General features: G+C 34.9%; 2 protein-coding genes across 3 annotated transcripts; both read right to left on the bottom strand.

Moving 5' to 3' along the window:
• Positions 1 to 447: 447 nt before the first annotated feature.
• On the bottom strand, positions 448 to 4,335 carry LOC108076002 (uncharacterized). The gene is made up of 3 exons (XM_017168656.3): positions 3,702 to 4,335; positions 1,175 to 1,486; positions 448 to 1,094 (listed from the first exon to the last, which is right to left on the bottom strand). The coding sequence occupies exons 1-3, from the start codon at positions 4,236 to 4,238 to the stop codon at positions 684 to 686; spliced, it is 1,260 nt and encodes a 419-aa protein (XP_017024145.1). The 5' UTR covers positions 4,239 to 4,335; the 3' UTR covers positions 448 to 683.
• Positions 4,336 to 9,123: 4,788 nt separating this feature from the next.
• On the bottom strand, positions 9,124 to 13,102 carry LOC108075988 (interaptin-like). Of its 2 annotated transcripts, none has more exons than XM_070288353.1 (4): positions 12,843 to 13,102; positions 12,208 to 12,272; positions 10,189 to 12,146; positions 9,124 to 10,129 (listed from the first exon to the last, which is right to left on the bottom strand). In XM_070288353.1, the coding sequence occupies exons 2-4, from the start codon at positions 12,247 to 12,249 to the stop codon at positions 9,442 to 9,444; spliced, it is 2,688 nt and encodes an 895-aa protein (XP_070144454.1). In that variant the 5' UTR covers positions 12,250 to 12,272; positions 12,843 to 13,102; the 3' UTR covers positions 9,124 to 9,441. The 2 variants fall into 2 exon arrangements, with proteins under 2 accessions (XP_070144454.1, XP_017024129.3); XM_017168640.3 differs by having other exon boundaries at positions 9,125 to 10,129; positions 12,214 to 12,272.
• Positions 13,103 to 14,199: the final 1,097 nt, after the last annotated feature.

Raw genomic sequence — 14,199 nt, 5'->3', positions numbered from 1 at the left:
TTATTTATATTTTTTTGTCAATGTTTTTAGGGTATTAAATTTTTTTTTATATTTAAAAGTCAGAAAACTAAAATCCGAAATTTCTTTGATATTCTAGAGAGCAATATTATTTTTTTAATTTATTAAATTTATTATTTTAAAATTATTAAAAATAAAATATAATATTAATAATTTTGTATACATTTTTATTCATTTTTTTATTTTTTTTCGATTTTTTTTATGGCATTAAAATATTTTTGATATTAATATAATATTTTTTATGTTATTATAATATATTTTGATATTTAAAATGTCATTAAATCAAAATACGAAATTTTCTAGGTTTTTTTTATAGAGCTTTATTTTTTTTAAATATGAACTTAAATGAAGTCCAATTTTTTCTTGTGATTTTAGTTTTTTATTATTTATCATTAAACAAAAACCCTAAATAATTCCAAAAAAATTCCATTTAGTTCTTTGTGAAAGTGCCACCCCGAAATAGGCAGCTTCTTTTTATTATTTACGAGTAGATATAATATTTAATGTATAAAATTGCCTTAAATCTAAATACGATTAAGAAACAAAAACAAAAAAAAAGCCATAGCAAAGGAAAGCGATAATAAGACTATGCAACGATGGCAGGACGAGGCCAGGACTTCTCCCACTCCCACTCCTCCCACACCCTTCCTCCTCAAGATTCCTCCTCAATCGAAGATGCCCAGCTCATCGAAGCGGCGCAGGGCATAGCGCAGGGTGTCCGTGGTGCGGGGATTGGAGGAGAACATCAGCTGAACCTTCTTCTTGGCAAAGTCCTGATCCGTGAGGGCCTCGATGCTGATGTCATACGAGTCCTCCTTCTTCATGGTGACCATCGGCAGGAAGGCATACGAGGAGAAGAAACCATAAAGCTCCCTGGCGCGAATCTCCTGCTGAATATCTGCATAGCTGGGCACAAAGGTCGAGTGCATCCGCTCCAGACTCTCGCGGAGCGAGGCATAGTAGGTCTGGATAAGGAACTCGCGCCGGTGGATGAGCACGTCCAGCTGGACGCTGCTGTTCAGGAAGAAGTTGATGTCGCAGCCAGGGCTGCCAAAGAAGCTGTTCTGAAAGTCCACCTGGGGGGTTAGGAAATATTTCAAATAAATTCAAAATAAATATATAAAAAATATATATAAATATAGAAATATGAACTCACAAAGATGGCATCTATGGGCTTGGTGGGCTGATCATCATCGTATTTGTACATAAAGTTATTCACCCAGAGATCGCCATGATTTAGGACCGTGATCTCGCCAGGCAGGGGTCGTCCGGTCATCACCAGATTCTCCTTGATGTCATCGCAATGGCGATGCAGCTTCTCTGCCAGCAGCTCGTAGCCGGGCCACTTGGCCACCACATTGGCCAGGGTGCGGCACTGGAGGGTCATGAAGGTGATGAATCGCTCGTTGGTCCTTATGTAGTTCTCGTCCAGCATGCCGCTGGTGAAGTGCTCACGGACGCTCGGCTCCTGCAAAAAAAAATTCCAAATTGCCAATAAAATAAATATAAAACGAAAATAGAAAACAGATTGTGATATTAACCCATTTCTGATTTTGATTTGACATTTGCTTTTGGGAATGGAAAACGTTCAGAAGAAAGAAAGGAAAACGAAATACAAAATATAAACAAGATTTTCACTAAGCAAATAAATTTTAAAAATTTTTAAATTATAGCTTATAGGTTTAATTTAGTTTTATTAACCAAGCTAGGGGTTGGCTGATACTATTTTTTTATATTTTAAAGATAATGCTTAAAGATATCTAATATAAAATAAATAAACTTGCACTTTAAACTCATAAATTTGACTTAAAAAATAATTATTATATTTATTTTATTATTAATAATATTTTATTTATATTTTTTATTATATGGTTTAGTAAGAAAACCTTTTAAATTTATATGATTTTAATTTGTTAAATATTTAAAACCTTAAAGTATTTATTTTTAATTTTAAAAATATTTTATTTATATAAAATTTACTTAAAATATAATTATTATATTTTTTTTATTATTAATAATATTTTATTTCTATTTTTATTATATTCTTTTATAAGAAAACTTTTTAAATTTAAATAATTTAAAGGTTTTTAAATATTTAAAACCTTAAATTATTTATTTTTAAATAAAAGTAAAGCTGAAATTTAGGTTTATTAATTAAATAAACATTTTTAGCATTCAAATTTAGCTTTAAAATTAATTTCTTTTTATTATTTGAAAGGAAAAGTAAAATTTATTAAGCTCAGAAATATGTAAATCAATTTTTTTTATGAAATCAGATAATAATAAATAATTTCTTTTATATATATAAATATTGCTTACAATTTCTAGAACAAAAAAAAAACACATTTAGCAACACGTTGACGTGGGTACTTTGTCAGCAAAAAAAAAAAACCCTGATGCATTTATTATTTGTACTTTGACATTTGTTTTAATTTCATTTAAAAATTGTTGATAAAAGCAAATGCAAAATGTAGACTATAAAAATTGTATAATAAGTGGGGAAAATCATCAGAGACTTTTGTGAATTAAAATGTTAAATACCAAATGCCTTAATAATGAATTTCATTAAGTTTACTATGCCATTTAATCTTGATTATATTTATTATATTGCGTTTAATGAAAATATACGAAATGAAATTGCGATTTAAAGAATTTATAATCTCAATTTACTTTGTTGTTTTATATAAAATAAATAGAATATTTAAATATATAATATATATATATAATATATATAAATATAAACAGCATATATAATACAGCAAGTCTCGTGATCAGTTTGTTTTGAATTAAAATTTATAATGTAAATTAACAATCTCAATTTCTTGGCTTCTCTTAATTGGTTTGCACTTTGGCGATTATTTGTTATTAATTTCTCTTTGATTTTTTAATTAAAAAAAAGCATGACTTGAAGATTGCATTTGTGTCTAGTTTATTCCAGTATATATATATATATATTATATATATTTCTTAAATTCTTGAATTCATTTTTGACCTTTGCTATTCCATTTCCGCTTAACTTTTGAGGTTTTCTTTTTTTGTAAATTTAAAAGTCATTGAACGGCAAAGAAGAACAAAGTACGATTTGTTTTTCTTTTTAGATTAAAACATATATTAAAAATTTACTAACTAAATTTTTAAATGGAAATTTTTAATATAATTATACAAATAAAGGAATATTTTTAAGAATCAACAAGCAATTGTTTAAAAAATTGTTGTTTTAGAAATAAATAAAATAATCTTAAGACCAATTTCAAGTTTTGTAAGCAGAGTTTTGCATATTTAAATTTTTAGTAAAATATTAAAATTAAAAAACCATCAAGTTAAATGGTTTTTAGACATTTTCCTTATTGAAAACTTGTTGAAATCTTGGAATTTTTTGTTAGTTTTTAAAGCAGCCAGGAAACTTGCATACATTTTTGAAAAGAAAAGCTAATTAATATACATTTAAATTTAATTTTTAATAAATAAGAACCCTTAAAATATTTTTAGCATAAAATTAATGAAAATATAGTATCAAAAGTTATATTAATTTTTTGTTAAAACAAAAAATTTAAAGCTCTTTCTGCGTTTTCTCTAAAAAATAAATTATTCAGACACTTTCGATATGAAAATTGACAGTAAATTATATTTTTATATATATTATAAATTCAGAAAAATAAGATATATCAGTATAACCAACTCACCTTCTCGGCCAGCAGCATGGAGCTGGCATGGAACTTGCCCAGCTTCTTCAGTATCACCACGCAGTGCTCCTCGTTGAGGCCGCTCTGCCGGCTGGCCAGCTTGTAGCCATACTGGGTGAGGTCGTCAAAGACAATCGTCTGGATGGGCTCGCGGGTGGTGTACAGGCACTTGGCCCCGAACTTGGAGCCATCGCCAATGAGGACCTCCAGCTTGCCAAGGACATCAAAATAGAAGATCTTTTCACGCAAATAGACGGCCAGCTCCTCGAGGAACTGTGTGGCCGGCGTAATGGCAATGCTCTTGACAATCAAAGCCAGCTCCTCGTCCAACTGGCGCTTGCTGCTCCTGTACAGAGCCTTGGCCCTATAGATCTTACTGCAATAGTTTTCCCCACCGCCGCCGCTGCTCTCGGCAAAGATAATCTTCTTGATGTCCACACGCATGTCCCTTAAACCATCCTCCAAGGCGGCCTTGAAGAAGTCCTCGTTGAGGTACTTGGGCGGATCCTGGCCGCGGCTTTTCTCTTCCAGCTTCATGTCGAGCAGCACTCTCTCTCTCGTTAGGTTTTAGATTCTGGGTGGGGGCGGGACACCTGCTCTGGCGGCGGCTGCTACGTCTGGGAAACTGTGGCCCCGCCAGCGGACTCCTCTAAATATAAGCCCTTATCAGGTGCGCTCGCTGCCAGCGTCGCAGTCGAAGTCGCTGCCGACTGCATACTACTCACAGATATTTGCTTGACCATATCTCTATCTATGGGACGGGATTATATGTTAAAAGTACCTACATATATACGGGGCAACAGGGGCTCACACAGGTGGGATTGCCAAGGGGATAGAAGGCTTTATTTCTTTAAGTAGCGAACGAGAGAGGATTTTTTCGTTTGAGAGAGTGTTTTTTAGTTCTCTTAAAGCTCTCTATATAAGGGTCAACAGGGACTCACAGCTGGGTTTGGCACTCAGTAGCGAACGAGAGAGGGTTTTTCGCTTGAGAGAGTGTTCTTCAGCTTTAGGATCTACAGGGACTCACAGGTGGGCTTAGCAAGAGACTAAAAGACTTTATTTTACTCCGTGGCGAACGAGAGAGGATTTTTCGTTTAAGAGAGTATTCTTTAAGCTCTCTCCAAGTCCCAGGGGATTTTTCTTAGTGAACAGGGACTCAGAGGTGGGCTTGACAAGAGACTAGAAAACTTAATCTCCCTTCGTAGCGAACGAGAGAGGATTTTTCGATTGAGAGAGAGAGAGAGCTCTTTAGCTCTCTTCAATCACAATTGAACAAAGTCACAGGTATACTTAGCTTAGTTACTAAAGAAGAATCCTAAAACTGCTCCTGAAAATATATTATATGAGACTTAAAAATTTTTAAAAATCAGAAGAGAATCTATACCTAAAGTCCCCCCTTAAATTCTTAGCCCCTGGCCTGCATCAATACACACCCTCGTCTTACCCATCCGCGCACCGAACTCCTCTCCCAAGCCGCGGGGCACACATCCGTATTATCTAGGCGAGCCAACACCATCGACGTGGTCCGCATACCCCAAATAAATCTGTATATAAAATATATAAAAAAAAATAATATAATTAATAATAATAAAATAAATATATACATAAACGTTAGAATGGGCGCTGTCATTGGTCCAAGTAAATGATAAATGCGGTCAGACGCAGATTCTGATTAAACATATTTCAGTTGGTTCTTAAATTATATTACTTTAAGTATATATATATTATAATAATGTATATATTATATTAATATCAAAAAGAAAGCGGAACTGGCGCCGCAAGACTCGAGACAGTAGATCAATCAGTTTCACCTGTGACAGAACATCCATGGAATACTTAACTTTCATGATTACAAAATCCAGCACGTGGTTGAATATTGTTTTTTTTAATCTAATCACGAGAGGGGAATATTAAACAAATTGATTTCAAATCTAATTGGGTTTAATTGGAATTAATTATTAAACAAGAAAATCCCAGAAACAAACTCAATAAAAAGCAAGTTGAAGGAGTTGTTAAGGGAAAATCTTACAAGATCTTGTAAAGATCTTTAAAGGATCTTTTAAAGGATTTCCTTTCTTGTTTAAACTTAATACCTGACTTTGGAAATACCCAATCTGGGTTCCTTGATATTAAACCTGGCCCTGACCTGTGTGATATATCATTATTAGATGACAGATCTTGAAAAAACAAACATCGTAGAGAGTGCAATGTCTTTGTTTTGATACAAAATATATGTATTTATATATAAATATATATTTATAATATATAAAATCAAACGCAGGCATTGCGTCATCTTTGGGCTGGTGGATCGTGCTATATAGTCTGATATATATAACATACATTGGCTCTACTACGTGATACCTATCACTTTTGTAAAACTTGCATAAGTCTTGATTTGATGACTCAGGGTTCACAAAACTATACGTAAATCCGGATCGAACTTGACAACAATAGAGACGCTTTATTATATATATATATATATATATATATATTTGCCTGATCTCTGTTGGCGTCTGGGCGACGTCTAATTAGTTCCCCATGCGTCTGCCAGATTGCACTACAGTTGGACATCGGTCTTGACCCCAGAATTTGCCAGTTTTTGTGATTAAAATCGCATTAAAAGTACACCGAAAGAAAAGGAAAAAATCAAAATAAAATTTACAAAAATTCCTAAGAACTTAAATGTGAAAATAATAATTAAATATATAATATAAAAGTATATAAAAATAAAATCAAATACCTTATATAAAATCTCATATTTACCCCATTATTTTCGTTCTGTGTACTTGTCTCTGCGTCTCTCGCACTAATCTCAAATGACGCATTGAACTACACAAAGTGTGCGATTTCTAAATTTAAAAGCCATTAAAAGTGGCCATGGCAATGATGGTAAAGGTGCAACACATCTAGAATCTGGACCTGGGACCCGTATCTGCATCGCGCGTCTTAGCACTTAAGATTCCATTTCGATTTTGGTTTCTTTTTCTGTTTCCGAGGGGCGCCGGAGACGCTCCATAATTGGAGGTCACTTTGGGTTATCTGGTAGCTAGGAGAATGATGCTCTGGAGCTCTGGAAGCTCTGGAAGCGAGGCCAAACGGAAATTGGCTTCAGAGATACGCCATTTCATTTCATTTTTGGGCGGTGTGGGAAACGTAACAATTGGGGTCAAAGATCAAGTATCTATATATAAATAGAGGCTTTAAAGAATCTTAGAAATAAAGGTAAAACAAAACTTGATTTTCTTTAAATTTTAAAAATATTTTATAGAAATTTTATATCAAAATTTACCTAGTAATAAAAAGTTTGCTATATGCTTAACTTAAACCAATTATATGTTTTATATCTTTAAAACCTTCTGGAAAATTCGTTGAAATGATTAACGCTGACTCCGATTATCGATTATCTGACAGACAGTGTGACCTACGACGATTCCGCGGACAATTACGTTCGCAATCTGTTTTGTTTGAACAGCCCTAAGCAGGCAAATACAAAACCTTCACACACTTCCAGTGCTCGCATAACTCTCCGCCGAGTGACCACTAGTAATAACATATATATATATATATACATATATATAGGAACAATCTGGGTAAACACTGATTCGCAAGTCAATCCTATCTGAAGATCGTAGCATGGCGGCATACCTCAATAGATAAACAATGCAACTTGTGACACTGGTCAGCATAAAATTTAACCAAGAATTAAGAGTTTTGATCTTTTAAAAGAAAACTAATACGAAATACTAATGATAAAAAATTCTAAAAAATTCTAGGTAAAATAAAATCTCCTGAAAACATGCATAAAAGTAGGCTATAGTTTTTTATAAGTGAAAATGTTCGAATTAAACTTTATATAAATTTATATAAAAACAAAGAATACTAAATACTTAGTAAAAAAAATATTGGGCTAAATAAAATCTCTTAAAAAATACACACAAAAGTAGGCTATAGTTGTTATAAGCGAAAACTCAGCCTTTTTTGCCTTTTAAAAATCGTAGAACAATTTTAATTAAATTAAAATAAATAATTCAAAAATTAAAAAACTAATTTTTACTTTTTAAATATTAAAAATAAAATTCCGAAATAAAAATATAATATATAAAATCTCCAAAAACCCCTTTTAAAAATATCCCACAATTATTTTTTACTAAAAAAGCTTTGCTTAACTTTGTTAAGCTTCTTTTTAGTTAATTTAAAATTTTTGTAAATATAAAAAATATATATTTTCCTTTCAGGGAATTCTTCAATCGACTGCAACCGCACCTTCGTCTATGGACAGTCCTCGAATTGTGTCAAAACTCAAGTAGCAACAATATGTTTACTTAGCTTTTCATGTCGCATTCGTATCTCCTGCTGTTTCTTTTTTTATTATTATTTTTTTTTTGTATTATTTTTATTAGGTTTTATTTTATTTGGTGGATGGGCGGCATGCCGCCAAAGTCAGATTGCGATAGAGAGCCCATAGATGAGATAGTCGGGGAATTTGCTGCTGCGCAAAAAGTGCATTAAACTTGAAGTTCAAGTCTTGAACCAAATGCCGATTGGCAATAATTGTTGTCGTTTTTGCGAACTGGAATTGGCCAGCCAAGATCACAGGCTGGGAACGAGCCCTCTTCAGGCCACAGAAACTCAATGGCCAAATCTCTCCACAAAGTCAAATAACATATAGAGTGGGGTGGCTTATATGATATGATATTCTGAAAATCTTTATGAGAAAATGGCAATGGTTAAACACTGGAAAAAAAACTATTAGAAAAGGCAGGGTAACACTTGAAATATGGGTAGAGTTTTTCGATAGTAATTATGTACTGAAAAATATATATTAATAGTAATTTAATATATATAAAATAATAATAAAGATATAATATTAAAGGAAACTCTGGTTTTGATATAGTAATTGTACATATACTGAAATGTATATATTAATAATAATATAGTTAATAGAAAATAATAATATAATTATAATAAAATAAGAAACTTTGTATCCTCACTATTTTATATTAATATATAATATATTCCTTAATATTTATATTATATTTTAATATAAAATAAAATAAAGGGAAGAAAATAGAAAAAGTTTCTTATTTTATTAGATTTATTTTAATTTTGTATTTATTTTATAAAGAATATATATTATATATTAATATAAAATAGAGAGGGTAAAGAGTTTTCTATTATATATATATTATAATATATATTTTAATAATATTAAAATAATAATAATAATTGTATTTACCTTAATAAATGCATATTTGAAACACATTATTTGTATGTGTTATATTTTTTTTGTTTTTCATTTATTTTTGTTTTTATGTTTTACATATGTTTTTGCATAAACGAAATCACAGTTCATCAGTGCTGTGTAATTTTAATATATTTTTACATACATTAGTTTTAATATTTTAATATTTGGTGTGATTTGTGTTTAATTTCAATTGTAAACATTTTAAAAAATAAATATATTATATATATTATATTTTAATATATTAATTTTTAATGTATTCCATGTTTAATGCTATTTTTATAAATATTAATATTTTAATATATCCATAAGTTATTTTTTATATTATTAAGTATTAAGAGTATTTTATGTTTAAAATGTTATTTGTATAAATTTTGATATATTAATATATTAAGTAAATTATTTGAAATATTTTTTGTGTTCTTTGTTAAACGTTTTTTGTATAAATTTGCTTCTTTTGTGTTCTTTGTTTCATTTTAATTGTATAAATTTGTTTGTTTAATCCTCCTCTCCGCCATAAGTCTCCTCGGGATACTTCTCACCATCTTCATTTCCGTTTCCCTTTCCTGCCGAAGCTTTACCATTTCCCTTCAACATGGCGGCCATTGGCTGTGGCAGTTCCGATGGCAATGGGGCACGTGGAACAGTCGGCACAGTGGGCATTTTGGACAGATCCGTGCTGGTCACATAATTGGTGGTGCATCCACCTAGGTTAAAGTCCTTGGAGCCATAGCGAATATCCGATTGCTGCTGCTCGTAATAGCGACGCGTCTCCCGGCCCACCCGCTGGGCAGTCTTAGCACGCTCATTGCGCAGCCGAGCCTGGAGGAGCTCGCGCTCTTGGCGACAGGCCTCGATCTGCTCCGCCCTACGCTGCTGACCCAACTGGCGGCGAGCCTTGTACTCCTCCATTTCCTCGCGCTGCGAGCTATCCATGCACTCCTGCTGCTGCTTCATTTCATTTTCCAGACGCTCCTGCAGCTCCTTCACTTCCTGAATGCGTTCCAGTAGCTCCTTTCGTACCATATCCTGCTGACGGCGCATCTCTGGTTCCTTTTTGGGCTTCTTCTGGTCTCCAGCTACGTCCTGCTGCTTGCGTTTCTTAGATGCTAGGTCCTGCTCCTGGCTAGGCAATTCCCATTTGCTCGATTGGTACGATTCCCGGCAGGTTTTCAGCCATTCGCCACTGCAAATGAGAAAGGTTATTAATATTATAATTAATAATATATTGTTTTTTTTCCCTACATTTGGCTAGAAGATGAAGACGAGGCTTCGCCACCAGTCTCCTCGGGGTACTTGCTGCCGTTCCCAGAATCAGTTTCAGCTTCCTTTCCATTTCCGTTTCCCGGGGAGCTGAACATGGCGGCCATTGGCTGTGGTAGCTCCGATGGCAAGGGGGCTTGAGGAATCCTCGCTGCAGTGGAAATCTTGAAGGGATCACCTTGGCCTTCCACATTCTTGGGACCGCATAGAAAATCATATTGCTGATCCTCGTAATACCGAGTGGCCTCCTGCCCCACTCGCCGGGCGGCCTTGGCCGCCTCATTGCTAAGCCGTGACTGGAGCAGATCGCGCTCCTTGCGACAAGCCTCGATCTGCTCCAGGCGCTGCTTAATTTCCAACTTGCGGCGAGCACAGGCTGCCTCCATCAATTTCTTATCCTGATATTGAGCAACCATCGCCTGCCATTGGCTCTCTAGCTGCTCCTGCTTCTCGGTGTCCCTTTCCAAACGCTTCTCCAGCTCTTTCAGCTCCTGATGGCGAACCATAATCTCGTTGTGAGCCTTCTCCTGCTGACGGCGTCTCTGAAACTCCTCCTGAAGCTTCTTCTGCTCTTCTTCCTGCTTCCCCTCCTTGGTGTCCTGGCGCTGCTGCTGCTTCTCCAGCTCCAACTGAAAGTTTTGAGCCCTCTGCATATACGAATCTTCGCAGGTTTTTAGCCAATTTTGAACGAAACGGTCTTCCATGGGCGGCGGCCCACTGCAGGAGGGCTCCTCCTCATCCTGCTCCTGCTGCTGGCGCTGGTATTGGTCCCGTCCAATACGCTGGGCATTCAGTGCCCGCTGATTGCGCAGATAGGCCTGACGCTGTTCAGTGGTCTGAAAGGTGGCACGCCAATCCTTGACGAAATTATAGTCATGATCCACCGGCGGCTTCACCTGGGTAAGATCCCCCTGGCACACCAAGGCCTTCACATTGGCATAGGTCTGGTATTCCTGGGTATAGTAAACCTGCGGCAAATGTGGATAAAATTCCAGGTTGCTGGCAAAGTAGGGCTCATTTTTGATGTGCTTGTCCTGTCCCGATGACTTGTCCTGGTCCGAATTATCGTTGGGTTTATCGACGTTGCCACTGTCATTGCTGTTGTTGGTGTTCATCTGCTCCATGGTCTTCCCAATGGCTTTGAGGCCGGTCAAGGTGCGGCACAGGTCACTCACAGTGATCTGGGGTGCCTTGTAGGTCTTGTACTTCAAGGGTTCCACGTAGATTCCCGGCTTCTTGTAGATCCTGGAGGTTTGGTACTGCTTGAAGGCTTGGTACTGCTTGGAGGCTTGGTACTGCTTGGAGGCTTGATACTGCTTCGTTCCTTGGTCAGACTTGGGTCCTTGATAGGTCTTGGGGCCTTGGTACGGGTTGGGAGCTTGATAGGTTTTGGGTCCTTGGTATGGCTTAGGGGATTGATAGGTCTTGGGGGCTTGATAGGTCTTAGGTCCTTGGTATGGCTTGGATCCTTGGTTAAAATTATTATCAAACTTCTCGTCGGGATTTACCTTCTGGCGCCAGTTGGAGTTATCCACTTGATTGTAGTTCTGCCCTTGTCTGAAATTTTTACCCTGCTTGTTCTGCTGACCCTGATTGTATTTTTTACCCTCGTTGTATCTCTGATTTTGGAAGGATCTTGACTTTTGGTAGGTCTGCGGTCCTTGGTAAGTCTTGAGTTCTTCGTTGGTCTTTGGTCCTTGGTTGATGTTTGCTTCTAGTTTGTAGGTCTTTGGTCCTTCGTTGATCTTTTGCCCTTCGTTGGTCTTTGGTCCTTTCTTGTTCTTTGGTCCTTGGCTGATGTTTGCCTTGTGGTTGGCCTTAGACTTTTGGTAAACCCTTGGCTTTTGGTAGATCGTCCTCTGCTCTTCGTTGGCCTTCGGTCCCGGCTTCTGGTTCTTCGTCAAGGCGCCGTCCTGGTAATCTGCAAAGCTCTTGTTAGTCTGTAAGTAGAATAATTCCCTTGGAATTCGTTCTTCAAATATTATATTTTTTTTATTTTACCCATACTTTAGTTTGTTTCTTTTGGGTATTCACACGATACATCTTTCGTAGCTACTTAGAAAAATCTGCCAAAAGGAATAAGAAAAAGGGTTGTTTTAATTATTATTTATTTGTTATACTATTGTTATACTATTTATATTTATTAACATTATTTATTTATTAGAATTTATAAATGTTAGCTTTGCTTTTTTTATTTGTTTTATAATTATTTTATTTATTATTATTATCGTTCATAATTATTATTTATTAATAATTATTATCTTCTTTTTATTGTTCTTATTCTTTCTATAGTTTATCGTTTTTATTATTATTTTAATTATTTTCTTTGGTCAGACATTTTGATTTTAGCTTTTTTTAATTTTCCTTTTCACTGAAAATTCTATGAACGTCATTTTGTTTTTGTTTTTCCTTTTCTTTTTTTCTTCTGCAAGTCAAACAATTTTCTGCAAGTTATACACAAATTTTCATGCACGAAAAAATAGCTTATTTAATTAAGAACACAATTTTTATTACTTTTACAGCCTTTTCCTTGCAGAAAACATGAATTTTTAATCATATTTTGCAATTAAATTAAATAATTGCCAAAGAATTGTTCACAGGTCTGTTTTTTAACACACTTTTAGCTTGTTACTTACCTCTTGTTTCGAGGGGAAGGAATTCTTTACGTGTTGCTAAGAGGAATTCCTTATTTTCTGAAATTTGCCAAAGGGATTCTTCAGGTTTTACTCTATGGCGACTTGGAAAGATTGCTCGTTTCTAGGATTAAACGCCTTTACTTAGCAAGAGTCCAAAGAAATTATTTTCTTAACTTTCACAGATTTTTTTTTCAAGTTTTCTTTCTTTTTTTCAGGAGCACACTTCTGCACTTGTCAACGATTCCGGTGGAAAGGGAAGAAAGTCAGTACCTTTTTGTTGAGGTTAATTAATATCGATAGCCTTAGAAAGGAAACCCTAACCATATCGGTGAAACCCTACTCTCATGACTATCGTTTTAGTTTAACGATTTCTTAAATGCTTTAACTGCCAATAAGAAAGCATTCAAATTTCTTGGTTAAAAATCCATAAAACTTGATGCCTCCTCCTATTGAAAATAGTGGAGGCAACTGTACTAAAGGAGACCAGGAACCCCGTGCCAGGAAGAGTGGAGGCAACTGTACTACTTACGGAACAATGTACAGTACACTTTATTTCGTTAAAATATGTTAGTCATAAGGTTACCTGCAATAAAATGAAGTCTTAGTATTCAGCGCAAAACAAATAAGAACTCTTACCATAAGTTTTTAGCTTTTAGTTTTGAAGAAACTGTACTTGCCGCATTAATAAACGATAACTGCAAGGCATTACTCCTCAATACTTGAGCCGAGTGGGGGGTGTAGTGACCTATCCCAAGGTTACTAGGTTTAAATCAGCTCTCCTTCCCCCGGAAGGTTGAAATATTTTACTACATTTTTATATTTTCGCTTTGTTTGTCCGCTGAGTGTGACCTGCGCATGCGCACAGTTTTGGTGGCCAATTTTAGGGCTGCCAATCTATCAAAATGTACCAGTAACCAGAGTGGCCATATCAAAAAACATTTAAAATATATATTAAAAATATTATTATTAGTTTATTTCCTTTGAGTTCAAGTTTAAAAATCTTGCAAGCAATGCTTTTGTTGTTCCGCCTCTTTGTGCTTTCTTTATTGTTTATTGTTAACGATTTCTTTTTAACTTTTTCAATATTTTTCCTCTCCATCGAGTTGAAGCTCACGTTGCCGCTTAGTTGATAACCGAACGCCTTTCCGAGCGGACTGCGAAAAGTACAAAAACAATACAAAAAAAAAATACAAACAAAACTTAAATATAAAACCAAATTAAAGCCAGAGTGAAAATCAAGTATGAAACTGGGTTAATATCTGTTCTGTTCCTCAACTAATGGTGAGTGTATGGATTTATTTAAAAAGTTTAAAAATTACTTAGCCCACTTTTTACGTAATTTCCCAAAGTCTCGAAC

This window comes from Drosophila kikkawai, chromosome X (assembly GCF_030179895.1).
Source record: "Drosophila kikkawai strain 14028-0561.14 chromosome X, DkikHiC1v2, whole genome shotgun sequence".
In the NCBI taxonomy this organism is placed as follows: Eukaryota; Metazoa; Arthropoda; class Insecta; order Diptera; family Drosophilidae; genus Drosophila; species Drosophila kikkawai.
The sequence above is the reverse complement of the archived record's forward strand: the minus strand, read 5'-3'. Positions and strand labels throughout refer to the sequence as shown.

Excerpts from the sequence above, each read along its gene's own strand:
- LOC108076002 (XM_017168656.3), bottom strand. The coding sequence starts at position 4,238 with ATGAAGCTGGAAGAGAAAAGCCGCGGCCAGGATCCGCCCAAGTACCTC. Across the intron at positions 1,487-3,701 it reads CCATGCTGCTGGCCGAGAAG|GAGCCGAGCGTCCGTGAGCA; the intron begins GTGAGTTGGTTA and ends TTTTTTTTGCAG. Across the intron at positions 1,095-1,174 it reads AGCCCATAGATGCCATCTTT|GTGGACTTTCAGAACAGCTT; the intron begins GTGAGTTCATAT and ends CTAACCCCCCAG.
- LOC108075988 (XM_070288353.1), bottom strand. The coding sequence starts at position 12,249 with ATGTATCGTGTGAATACCCAAAAGAAACAAACTAAAGTATGG. Across the intron at positions 12,147-12,207 it reads AGAAACAAACTAAAGTATGG|ACTAACAAGAGCTTTGCAGA; the intron begins GTAAAATAAAAA and ends TTCTACTTACAG. Across the intron at positions 10,130-10,188 it reads TCTTCATCTTCTAGCCAAAT|TGGCGAATGGCTGAAAACCT; the intron begins GTAGGGAAAAAA and ends TCTCATTTGCAG.